At 38.4% G+C, this 12,871-nt stretch overlaps 1 protein-coding gene across 3 annotated transcripts in view; it reads right to left on the bottom strand.

The window, feature by feature from the left end:
* Window positions 1-7,599, bottom strand: part of ICE2 (interactor of little elongation complex ELL subunit 2) — a 70,660-nt gene extending 63,061 nt beyond the window's left edge. Inside the window, exons 1-4 of one of the 3 annotated variants that reach the window (XM_008706045.2) lie at window positions 7,475-7,599; window positions 6,613-6,753; window positions 6,385-6,519; window positions 4,509-4,613 (exon numbers count right to left, since the gene is read on the bottom strand). In XM_008706045.2, coding sequence (XP_008704267.1) covers window positions 4,509-4,613; window positions 6,385-6,425 — 146 coding nt within the window. In that variant the 5' untranslated portion in view covers window positions 6,426-6,519; window positions 6,613-6,753; window positions 7,475-7,599. Of the gene's footprint in view, window positions 1-4,508; window positions 4,614-6,384; window positions 6,520-6,612; window positions 6,754-7,474 lie in introns of those variants that run through there. The other 2 variants (XM_040620565.1, XM_040620566.1) reach the window with 2 other exon arrangements.
* Between the last annotated feature and the right edge of the window lie 5,272 nt (window positions 7,600-12,871).

The raw sequence follows: 12,871 nt of genomic DNA, 5'->3' as shown, positions 1-12,871 counted from the left end.
ATTCTCTTTTATTTTTATGATCCTTCTATGGCATAGTTTACATTAACCTCTCCTAAATCCAACCTTGTTGGGATGCTTAGGTGGCTCAATCGGTTGGTTAAGCATCTGCCTTCAACTCAGGTCATGATCCCGGAGTGCCAGGATGGAGCCCTGCATCTGGCTCCCTGCTCAGCAGGGAGTCTGCTTCTCCCTCTCCCTCTGCCACTCCCCCTGCTCATGCTCTCTCTCTCTCTCACTCTCGCTCTCACTCTCTCAAACAAATAAATAAAATCTTAAAAAAAAAAAATCCAACTTTGTTCATTTTAGCTGGTGCATCTGCCTACTTCATTATATCTTCTAGTGCAGTAGTATATAGATACCACTATTTACATATTAAAATATATAATTAAATTATTTCCTTTGATTTCACACTTTTATATCTGAGATATTTTTAAAAATATAATGTTTTGGCTATTATTTTCTGTGAATTTTAATTCAGGCTGCAAAGGAGGTTATCTTATTTCTCATAAATACTTGTTATGAAAAGTGGGAGGGTGTTGGTCTGATAAGGCTGAGAATTACCAATCTAGATCTGTGTCTGGACAAAGGGTGAGCCTCATCCAAAACTACTGATAATTTGTTTTAAATCAGCTTTATAATACTAGAATAACTATGGTAAAAGTGCCAAGATTCTTAGAAAATAACCTTAAGGCCCCAAAATAAAGCAAAATATCCAGCCCCACCCTTTAAGAGTTAAACTAAAGATGGAAAACTAATCAAGAGAGCTGGTTAGTGAATAGGAAAAGAATTTTGGAAATTAAAATAAGGATGCTTAGATTGGATCTGAAAATAATACAGGTGAAAGAAGACATACTTAGCTACTAAAGTTTCTCCAATAACTGTATAAAAATAAGCATATTTTAGGTTAACAAAATGAATATTAACTGCTGATCTTGGGAGAAATGTACTACAGCAAATTGATTTCTCACTAGAAAATGTCTTGAGAGCTATTCAAACCTAACAGTATTGTGTCCACAACTCTTAACAATACTGCTTCACAGCTGTCTCTCTGAATATGAGAACATGTCTGTCCTTGTGGCACAAACTGGCAAATTTAATTAAGCTGCTGCAGCAACAAGATGCTGATTCAGATATGCCAGAGTAGGAATGTCAAGAAATTCTAGCAGCTTAAATTGGCTACATTCAGCAAAGAATGAAATGGCAGCACATCAAGATCATTTCCAAGTGCAGTGCTGTCAAAGTCTTCATCAGGGTGCAAGCCAAAAGCATCTGACAGGGTTTCTCTATCCACATTTACAGCATTATATTTTATTTTAGTTGATGGTTTGAAGCTTTCCCCCTTCATTTTGTCAACCACCCATTCTCCTTTTTTGCTTAAAGTTTCTTAAAAAAAAAAAAAAAAAGGCAGAATCCAAACTTTTAGTCTCCTATCCTTTAAGTCTACTGGTTTGGGTGGCTTCTTTAAGTAGCATTTGGAAATGGTGCTTCTAGCCCCCATCTAAAGTCTACCTGAACCTCCTGAATTTGATTTATACTTTTCTATATTAAACATGTTAAAATTTCATATTTTATTTGAAGCTACTTTCCCCATTGTTGGCTCAAAACTCAGTTATAGGTGTCGACAACCAAAACTTTAATTTAAAAAAAGGTAAATGTTTACCTTCCAGTAGAGAAGGGCTGAATAAAAACTTCCTATTGTAGAAAGCAGAGTAATTAGAAGTATTTTCCCAAATATGTTAGAGAACACAAAAAACACAAAATTAGGGCTAATAAAAATTTTACATTTTCCCTAATTTTTCCATCAAGAAAATATCTGTAAATAGTCCGAAAATCCATTCCTTACTGTAACAAAGCTTAGTAAAATTTAACATGAGCAAAAAGACTAGAAACGTATGAAATCAATACCTCATGTCATTATTCTTTCTATGCCAAAAGGTAAGTTATATTAATAAATTATTTTGTGCTAATACAGAAATCTAAAGAAAAACAAGCATATTCTAAGAAGAAAGTATTTTAGAAGTTGTACCCAATTGCCGGCAAGATATCACTTCCCTTACATAATTCAGACTATAACCCATACCTATGACATGCTGACTAGAGCCAAACTTGAGAAGAACCATTAAATTAAGAAGCAGTGGCAGGATGAAGCTTAGTATTAAAAATTTTTAGTCTGGGGACGCCTGGGTAGCGCAGTGGTTAAACAACTGCCTTAGGCTCAGGGCGTGATCCCAGCGTTCTGGGTTCCAGCCCCACATCAGGCTTCTCCGCTGGGAGCCTGCTTCTTCCTCTCCCACTCCCCCTGCTTGTGTTCCCTCTCTCGCTGGCTGTCTCTCTCTGTCAAATAAATAAAGAAAATCTTTAAAAAAATTTTTTTTAGTCTGAAAAGGTGAAGGCTGAGATAAAAGTACATAAAGTGGTGAGAAGTTTTTATTTTTTGTTTTTTCAAGATAAATGTTCATTCTACCTTTAAAAAAAGGTAAAGATATACATGTTTACCCTCCTGTTCCAGGATACTAGAATTGGTAGGCATTCTTTGATTCAAATAAACAAAGGCAATTATTTATTTGATAAGTTTTAAGAAATTTAAAAAAGTAAGTTATCCTCAAGAAATGGTACAGGTTGAATAACAAAAATAGTTTTAAATCCATAGATGCATTTATATGGGATCTACTCAACCTTCTATAGGTGATATTAGCAAAGACATTATAATCATGCACTTAGGCAAGAATGTTGTTTTTAAATCGCCTCTTTACTACAACATCTACTTGCTTTCATGTGAACTTATTTATTCATCTGATAAATCAAAAAAGCACTTTTTAAAAAATGTTTTTAATGGCACTCTGGGAGTATCTATCAAAATAAAAAACATATACATACCCCCTTAGAGGAATTTATCCTACTTATATCAGCATATGTATAAAAAGGATGCTCAGTGTTTTAATAGGAAAGGAATGGAAACAACCTAAATGAGTATCAGTGGGGTCAATTAATGGATTCCACAGACATCCTTAGAGATTCAAATTCAAAAGTATGAGTTGAGAGTACAAAATCAGTATCTCTAAAAGCTCCAGAGAATATAATGATCCAGTATGGCAATCCTGAAAATGACGATGGCAAAGGAGACTGAGAAATACCACCATCACCAGAAAACTAGCAGAGGGAGTTATTTTCATAGTTGGGAGGTCACTGATGATCTTGAGAGGAGCAGTTTTAGTAGCCTAGTGAGGGTGGAGGCCAGATTAGAGTGGGATGTTCAGTGAAAGCAAATGCAGTGAGATGTGCAGTGAAGTGTTTTATCCTGTTTTATTAATCTATTCTCCCAATCTGTCTTTTGACTGGAGAGTTTAATTCATTTAAAGTAATTATTGACAGAGAGGGCATTATTATTATTGCCATTTTGTTAAACATTTTCTGCATATCTTATAGCATTTTGTCCCTCATTTTCTCCCAGCAAACACATATAAGTTTTTAAAGAAATCTAAGGACAAACAACAGAAGAGGAAAGAAAGTAACATGGACTCCAGGGATTGAGACAGGAAATACTTGAGCACCTTTAAACACTGATCAAGAGAGAATGAAAATATGGCAGTAGGAAGAGATGCTAATTGACAGGAAGGGTACAGAGAAGGCAGGAACAGATGGGGACCCATTCCAAACCCAGGCTGGAAATACGCTTTCTCAACTGCAAAATGAGTGGAGAAGGATGAAAGTAAATGTTGAGTTCCTCTAGAGATGCTCCCCAATTCCTCACTTGGCATATCTACAGTTCATTCTAGTAAACCCAATTACTTGGTTTCAAGACTCATCCACAATAGAATAGAAACAGCCAATCACAAAGGAAAGAAGAGCTGTTACAGGCAGATAAGCAGAGAGAAGGGAAAATTATCATTCAATAGGCATGTTCATATCAGAGAGGAAAAAAATCTCTGGCAATTTGGCAGTATCTATTAAAAGATAAAATGCATATGCCATCTGACTGAACAATTCAATTTCTATGAATTTATCTTATAAAAATTATTACAAGAATTTCATCAATGTATTGTTTATAATTACAAAAAAGAGGAACACATTTTGCAATATCAGACTAAGTGAATTAAAAAGTATCTATATAATGAAATATTATGCAACAATTAAGAAGATTAAGCTATATATAGAGGCATGGAAAGATACATGAATATTATTTTAAATGAAAAAAGCAAACTGTAAAACAGTTTTATAGTATTTTATATTATTTATAGTATGATCTCATTTTTGTTTTTATATCTGAGTGGAGAAAGGTCCAAAAAGATTTGTTTATATATATCTATATCTCTATATATCTGTATCTATATCTATAAATACACATACACCAAAGACTAGTCATCCTTGGGTACTGGGTTCTTCCATCTTTTAATTTTTACATTTTTATAATTTGAATGTTTAATAGTGGATATAGATATAAAACTTCAATTGCCAGAAAAATAACAATCAAATATGAAAATAAACAACTAAATAAATAAATATATTACCTGTTAGATAAAACACATAGTTCTTTTAAACTTGGAGCCATGGAATGGTCTTTATAATTTTCTCGAGAGAAAAATGTCTTAAGGCCATTTTTTGGGGAAACATCCCTGTGAAACAAAGTAATTTACTTATATCTGACAATTCAAAATCTCATGCAGCATAACGGTACAATTGTAGTTTACAACTACACGCCCCCTAGAGCCCCTTTCCCAGATAATCACCTCTTAATAATTTTAATTTCATGTATCAGATGTTTGAGTTTGGATGTTTTACTTGGACAGATTTTAGCCTAGGCTCATTCTGAAATTCTCCAGTTCAAATAATCAGCCTTGCTTTTTCCATTAAGACCCAATTAAATGTCAGAGATACTTAAGAGTTAAAGATAGACCACAATGAGGTACAATAAGAGTCAGTCAGGGGCAGGGCTCACCTCAGGTTCTGGGGCAGAACATTAAGATGTTGGGTTGCTGAAAGAAAAGCTTCTCAGTTTAGTTTTGTTTCATGCACTATTGTGCCAGGTTACAAGACACTACAAAGACTACTACTAGGTGGGTCTTTGGCCAATGTGATAAACGCTGTGCCTCTGCTAAAACCACTTCTAAGGTCTTACATGATTTTCCATAACATCATAATTAGAGACTAACATTATAGTCAATGGTTTCCATATAATAAGGAACCAATAAATGCTGGTTGAAGGAATTAAAAACAACGAGAACCATAACCTAGAAAGGACAAAGATTATTAAAATCCTGTGGAAAAAGGTAGGTCCAAGGGCTACAATACTGTGCAAAGGCTGTAAACTACATTTGGTTTCACAATATCAATGGCATTTAAAACCATCCGTGCTGCATCTGAACACGTTCTTTATAGCAAGGAGCATAAATGTATACACCTCCTAAAACTTACAATGGAACAATCTATTAAATGGTAACTTCTGGAGGGCCCATTCCCAAAACAGGAAATTTTAGAATGCTCCATACTCACTGTTTTTAAAGGTATTTATCAACAAACAAACAAAAACCCACAACTATGGTTAAAGTATAAATGATAAAAATTAGAATGTCTTATTTGCTTTGCAACAGTGTAATTTATTACTTGTTATGGTACTATATCCGTGAAACCTCATTAAGTTATAAGGATTTTGCATATCATACAAAAACAATCTCGTGGGCTCAAGGACAGTGAGCTCCTTGGGGGAAGGGAGCACTGTTTGCAAAAAAAAAAAAAAATACTTATTGAGCTCATCCTGATTGAATCTTATGAGTCAGGTACTATCTAAATCATCTTTGTAATCTCTTGTAACTTTGGTATTCTCTTTGGCTAGCAAAGAGTGGATGCTCAGTAAATTTGTGTTAAATTGATTTAGAGCACACATGTATTAGGTCCCTACAAAACTACACTTACCAAGTCTGCTATTTGTGAAGTTCTCATACAATTCTAAAACACAGTCTATGCATTTATACTATCACTTGATGTAGACTCTAATATAACAAAATGAAGCTTGTCCATTCTTAAAGAGGGTCTTTCTAATAGAAAGAAAAAATAGAAAAAATAGAAACGGGCAAAGTTCTTGGACGCAAGAGATTTCTAGCCTCTCTCCTTCACTAAGAGACCAAAAATAAACAATAAATACATGATGAAATTATACCTAGTAGCATTCAGAGTGATCAACTTTTGTCATTTTAGGAGAGGAATGCAATCAGCTATGACTCAAAAGTGCTCAATATGTGAAGGTAAGACCAGGGTATGTTCTGAGCCACTAAACTTTTATCTCCTTTTTGTTTCCTCCAAATCTCTCCAGGCCAGAAATCCTCCTTTCCTAATCCAGCCACCAGTCCCACTTCACTCATCTTCAGATTTCAAACAGATGTAACTCACCAGTTCAGCCTTGGTTCACCCATGGCCAGCATGGAGCTCATATTCCTAGATTTCTGCTTCACTCTAGCTCACAATTCTGCTGCCTGGCAGTGCAGACTCCAACAGAGGCAGAATTTCTCCAGAATCTACACTCAACTGAGGAAAAACAAAAGGTCAAGATCAAAAGCAGGTGACTGGGTGGGGGCCAGGGGCTGTTAACGTAGGTGTGGAAGAACCTGTAACACCTACCCTCAACTGACAGGGACACCTAAAACAGAATACAGCACACAGATGAATATTCCCAAGGTTCTTTGGAGCAGAACAGCAATGCTGATGTAGGAGTCCTTTTCCATTTAACTTACTCCAGTAACATAACTTTCAGGACACTCACTGTGGAAATAAAGAGTCAAAACTAGATGGTGTTCATTGCTTACATACTAGTTCATTTAAGAGCATGGGGCTCTAAGTCAACTCAGCTCCCCTCTATTCCCTTACTGCCCAAAGAAATCTTGCTTCCGTTTTCCCAACCATACACGATTATGGGACAGATTCTGGCAAGCAATGCTGGACAAAAACTCCCTGCATATCAAGAATCTTTCAAAAAGAACCTCACTTCTGAGGAGACTGAGGTCCAGGTGACTTAAATGACATTTCACAGAATCATAAAGAGGAATCACCAGGACGGCAAATCTGCCTTGACCACTCTATGTTCTGTGCTTCTCCTGTCATCCCAAATGTACTGATAAAGTGGTATGTTAGAAACTAGCAGTCAAATTTAGGAGTCCGTCTCTTGGTACCTGACGGGCCTGACCTGCCCCCACATAATCCACCTCTCACATTCTGACCCCGTCTGGGGCTGGGGAGGGAGAGTTGATGAGGACAAAAGGAATGGCTGAGGGAAAGGGGAAGGAAGGAGAAACAAGGTTCCAGTAAGGCAAGTAAAGGGGCGAGCAAAGCCGGGGGAAGGGGCCGCGCCAAAACCTAGAGCGGAGGGTCCTGGCCCGGCCGAGGGGGCCGCCATGTTCCCTCCTCCCGCCCTCACGAGCGTGCCCGCCTGCTAGGCAGCGCCCTCCCTTCCGCGTCTCGGCTGCAAGGCATCCTTTCCGCCCACCTCGTGGTCCGCGGCGGCTCTGGCCCGGGCCGCGACCCCCACTCCACACACGCTCCACCCCACTCCTCACACTGTCGCGCGCGCCCTCGGAAGGCCTTATTTAAAGGACGTGGCCGCGCCGCCTCGGCCCTGCGTAATGACGTCACCAGCGACGCGGCGGGCGGGGTCCGTGCTCTTTTCACTCCGGTACTCCGAGCATTTGGGCTGGTAACTGTGAGGTCGGGTTTGCCAGAACCTGGCCCGCGGAAGGGATTAAGGGCACTTTGTTGTCTTAGAAAGACCTCGGACTTGAGTGGGTGATAAATTAGAAGAGGGACAGGCGACAAGGACAATACTGGGGAGACCCAAACAGCCTTGGTTGTAACCTTAGGCAAATGTCTTAGTTTCCCTAACACGATTTCCTCATCTGTAAAATGGAGATATTATTAGCACCTACTTAGGGTTTTTGAAAGGATTAAATGAAATAATGGATGAAGCTGTGCTCATAATAGTACCTTGGCACATAATAGTACCTCAACTCCATCCCCACTCCATTTCCAGATGTCAGTTTCTACCAGCAACCCCTCTGGTGGCTCCCACTAATTGTATTTTCGTTCATTAAGGAAAGATTTATTGAGCTCTTACAATTTGTGTTTGGTGTTGGGTACACATAGGACAAATACTCGTTTTTCCAAGAGCTTTTGATCATTCACATTAAATAATTATAAAACAAAATAGAAAGTAGTATGCTCCATAAGAGAGATCGTATGAGTTCAGAGAGGGAGAGAAATTACTAATAAGAGGGACAGAAAGCAGCTCTGAATAGCTGAATATATGTGCTGAATACTTACATGTCAGTTACCATATTAGGCACTTGACATGGCAGCTCATTTGAAGAATTTGAAATATGTAGATGATGGGAAAGGGCATTCTAGAAAGACACCAGCACAAGAAGCCACGTAAACCTATTGCATGAACAGAGTCCAGTCTGTATGCTAGCAGGAAAGTATGTTCTAAATTTTACAATGATTTATGATATTGTTTAAAACTATGTCTGTATAGAAATTATATTAAAAATCTTCCTTGAGTACAGTGACCCTTAGGTAATTTATTTTGCCTGGAATGCAAGGACTATAAAGAGTGGTAGAGGAAAAGGGTTTGAAAAATAGATTGGAACTAAGCCACAGAAGAACATGTAAGCCAGACTTAGGATTCTGATTTTATTGTATAAGAAATGAAATGCTGGGCTGGAGGGTGGAGGTTGCTTATCAGCAGAGGAATGACACAGAGGGAGTTTCTATGTTTCAGGGAAGTTTATCCGGCAACGTATTGAATGAGTTGTAGGGAAGAGGCAGGTTCGGAGACAGTGCTTGTGAATACTTGCAAATCAGCTGGAGCAATGCCTGGCACTGTGCAGGTAGCATTTATTAGGTGAGTGATGTTGACCGCCTGTGCTAGGACAGAGATGGACATCAAGGCAGTGTAGAATTTTAATTGTTGGATACTATCTCATAAAGCATGCAGTCAGAGAATTGAGAGTCCTGTCCTACTCTTTAACAGCTGCTTAAGAAACAGCACAAGAATTGTTCAAGCACTTATGCTGCTGGGATCAGTGCATAGTAGTGTGTTACGGTAACATCACCAGACATGACCTGTGTTGAGATTACAGTTTATCAACAAAGAGCATGCTCTGGTTTGGTGTATTTGTTTCCTGGTGATTGTGAGATAGCACATAGAATCATAATTTTTAGAACCAGTGGAACTTTGGAGATTATCTAGTCCAACTTCTTATTTTCCTGATAAAGAAACTGAGGCCCAAGTTGTCAAATGACTGTTCCAACATTAAATGATCAGTGATAGAACGGACACTAAGAATCAGGTCTTACTACTCTTGCCATTACAATACATTGAATCTATGTATCCTTTCTTCCTTATGCTCTACTTGTGAACCAGAAGCAGTTTAGTGAAAAGAACATAGGTTTTTGGAGTCTAGCTGATATGGGTTTTACCTCAGTTTTCCTGCTTACTGCCAGTGTGATCCTACACATCTTTTGTCTCCTCTTTGAGCCTTGGTTTCCTCATTTGGGTAATGGAGACAGTAATATCTCACCTACAGGGTTCTAAGAGGATGAGAAGTAACATGTAAAAAGTACATTGCAAAGAGTAAATGTTCGACATAAAATAGTCATTAGTATATAGGGTTTTTTTTCTGCCTTCTAAAAAACACAGAAACCCACAGTGGAGGTGGCATTGAAAACAAATGATTATAATACAAATAAGAAATGGTACACACACACATGCACACAACACATGCACACATACACACATACACATATATCGATTCTATGGGAACACAACGAGGAAGGAACTTATTCTGATGAGACAGCTTAGGTACCAGTTCAGAGAAGTTTAATTTACATTGCGTCTTGAAAGATGAGTGGTTCTCTATGTAGAGAAGGAGTTATGGGTTTTCAGGTGGGGAAAAAGTGCAGAAATGTGAAACAGCCCTGCATGTTCTGGGAAAGGGGAAAAGCTACTGCATTGTTGTGTGCGTGGGAAATGAAGACCATTGGATTGGAAAGGGAGAGGGGGATAGAGAGAGTGTTCATGCTGTGGTAAAGAATTTGCACTTTACTCTCTGGGTGATGGAGAAACCAGTGTGTGTGTCTGTGTGTGTATATGTGTGTGTCTCTGCGTGTGCACCTTGTGCGCATACTTTTAAAACAGCTCTGTTGACGTGTAATCGATGTATCATAAATTCACCCATTTTACTTGTATCATTCACTGATTTTTAGTAAATGTATGGAGTTTTGCAACCGTCAGTCAATGCCGTCAAGTTTTAAAACATTCCATTACTCTGAAAAATCCTTTGTGCCTTTTTGCAGTTAATCTGTCTTCCCACCTTCCAGCCCCAGGCAAACACAAATCTGCTTTCCATCTCTATAGATTTGCCTTTTCTGGACATTTCATATAAATAAAATTATGCAATACAGATTCTTTCTCTTGGCAGAATATTTTTAACATCATCCATGTTGCAGCAGGTGTTAGTAATTGTTAGAATTGTAGTGCATTTATGGGTATGCCCCGTTTTGTTTATCCGTGCAACCGTTGACAGACATTAGATGGTTTCCACTTTTAGGCTGTTATGAGTAATGTTGTTATGGGCATTTGTTTACCAATCTCTGTGTGAAATTTGTATTTTCATTTCTCTTGAGAAACCAAGGAGTGGAATTGTTGGACTGTATATAAATTTATGTTTAACTCTTCAAGACCATACCAAACTGTTTTCCAAAGTGATTATACCATTTTATTTGGTCGATTTTGGGGCAGAAGAAGGATTTCATTTTCCATTCTTTCTAAACTGAAAAACAAACACGGAAGTTGAATGAGAAATCAATTTCATTTTAAAGGAATTTATAACAGTAGGTACTTATTTTGAGTTTACAAAATGTTTCATTGAACCAAATTTCAAAAAGAACTCTTAAAACGGCAACCACCTGGTGAAGTAAAGTTATTACAGTTGCTTCCAGATGGGTCTTTCTTCTTGTGGACCAGGTCAAGAGAGAGAAATACACATGATCATCTATTTTTTTTATTAGTACCGAGTCATTTTCCTCCCCTTCAGCTAATGAGCTTCCTCAGCCTGATCTGGGATGAACTTAGCCATGGAGAGTTTATTGTGTGGCAACTACTTCACTCGGGGAATTGCTTCATGAACGTCCGGTCGTCCATAAGGTCCTCTCAAAGTGAGAATCCAGAAATAGTTCTCTAGGAAAGAGGTTTCGATCTAGGAGTTGATTCAGAGCCATTAGGGGAAATACTGTTGCCAACGGTAGTTTGTTCAAACCTGGCTTTTCAGCAATAAATGTATTTTCACGTGGGGAGGGAATTATCATTACTCCTGAAAACCAGCATAAGGCTCTGGCCCAGGCTATCCTGTTTCAGAGGAGAACGACTAACATGCTCAAAAATTTTTCCACTCAGAAGATGATATTTTGTGAAGTAAATTTCATAGTGTTCTGTATTACATGGTCCCTGAACTAAAGCAAAGAAACCAAGACAAACCAGAACTAACTGTTCATCTGAATGCTGGTCTTTTATAGGGAGCCTCTAACTCTCCCACAGAGAGAGGCTGATGACCGAAGAGATCATTTCAAGTAAGATAAGCAAGCAATTCTTTAGATTTGCCTCTAGAATACAGTATGTATTTTACTGGAGGGGTAAAGAAAGAGTGATAGAAAAGGTGGATGTGAGATTTGTTAGGAGGTTACTATCACAATTTTGGGTGAGGCTAATCTTAAATTTAGTTTTTGTTCTCTAAGCACAGAACAATTAATAGTTGAAGCAACTTCTCCCCCACAAAAAGAGGAGGTCATCCTGGAATTAAAAATGTTGTTTGAGAAGCCCATCAAGTGGATAAACAATAAGTGGATTGCTGAGACATGACCGTATTGTACTGGAGGCAATAGTCCCCTTCCTGAGGAGAAAAAAATCCAGAGGCAAAGTCAATGTATTAAGGCTAGTTCATCTCTTTCCGACATCAGAAATAAATGACATTAGAAAATTAAAAAGGGCCTTTTCTCCAGCTCACAACTAGTGGTACAGTGACATTACAGAGTGCCTGTTAATTTAGGAGTAGGCTTCTGCCAATATTGAGAGTCTAGGCTTGCCTGAAGAAAAGTTGAAGATCCATTAATAAGACTCTTTTTGGGACCCAGGAGTGTTCTCTTAACAAAAATTCCCTGCTTCCTCCCGTGTGCCTGAAATCTCTTAGGAAAGAATGTTTTTATTCTTCTTGTCTCTGGTGACTTATATGATAAAAGGTCTCTTTTAGACCATGGCTTTGAACAGTAGGGGGCCCCATCTCCAGTCTCTTGTTCAGAAGGGAACATGAATATGCCCAGCTGCATCTCAGCACCTCAGCAGTTACCCTCCTCAGCACATGGTCTTTTCACAGACCTGTCGCGAGAAGCCAAGGCCTGCTCTGCACTGGTCCATTTGATCCAAGGGCACTTTAAAAGTGGATGTCTAATTTTGGGGGGGCTACACTGATCTTGCCTCATGAGACAAAGCTTAGTAGTAACAATACCAACCAAGACATACTGTGGTCAGGTCTTACTGTGATTATTGCTTTTGCTTTTCCCCAAGACGTTATTAACCTGACATTTGTTTTCCTTTCTATTTCTCCCATGAGATCATTATATACAGAATGGTGAGAAATCCCTCTTATGCTCCAGTTACAGTATCCCTCTTGAGGCTGGGCAAGTTAGTCCAGCATGGAGAGGTGAGAGTAAACCATTGTTTTTATCAGAAGAAGCTTAGGCATGGGTTTGGCCAAAGGCCTGGAGGTGACAGAGTTTATAACTTGAACTCCACTATTTCCGTTAATTCCCAATTTCCTGAGGTACTGGAAGGTGG

The sequence above is a fragment of the Ursus maritimus genome, unplaced genomic scaffold, assembly GCF_017311325.1.
Source record: "Ursus maritimus isolate PB19 unplaced genomic scaffold, ASM1731132v1 scaffold_35, whole genome shotgun sequence".
In the NCBI taxonomy this organism is placed as follows: domain Eukaryota; kingdom Metazoa; phylum Chordata; class Mammalia; order Carnivora; family Ursidae; genus Ursus; species Ursus maritimus.
This window is presented reverse-complemented; position numbering and strand designations above follow the sequence as displayed.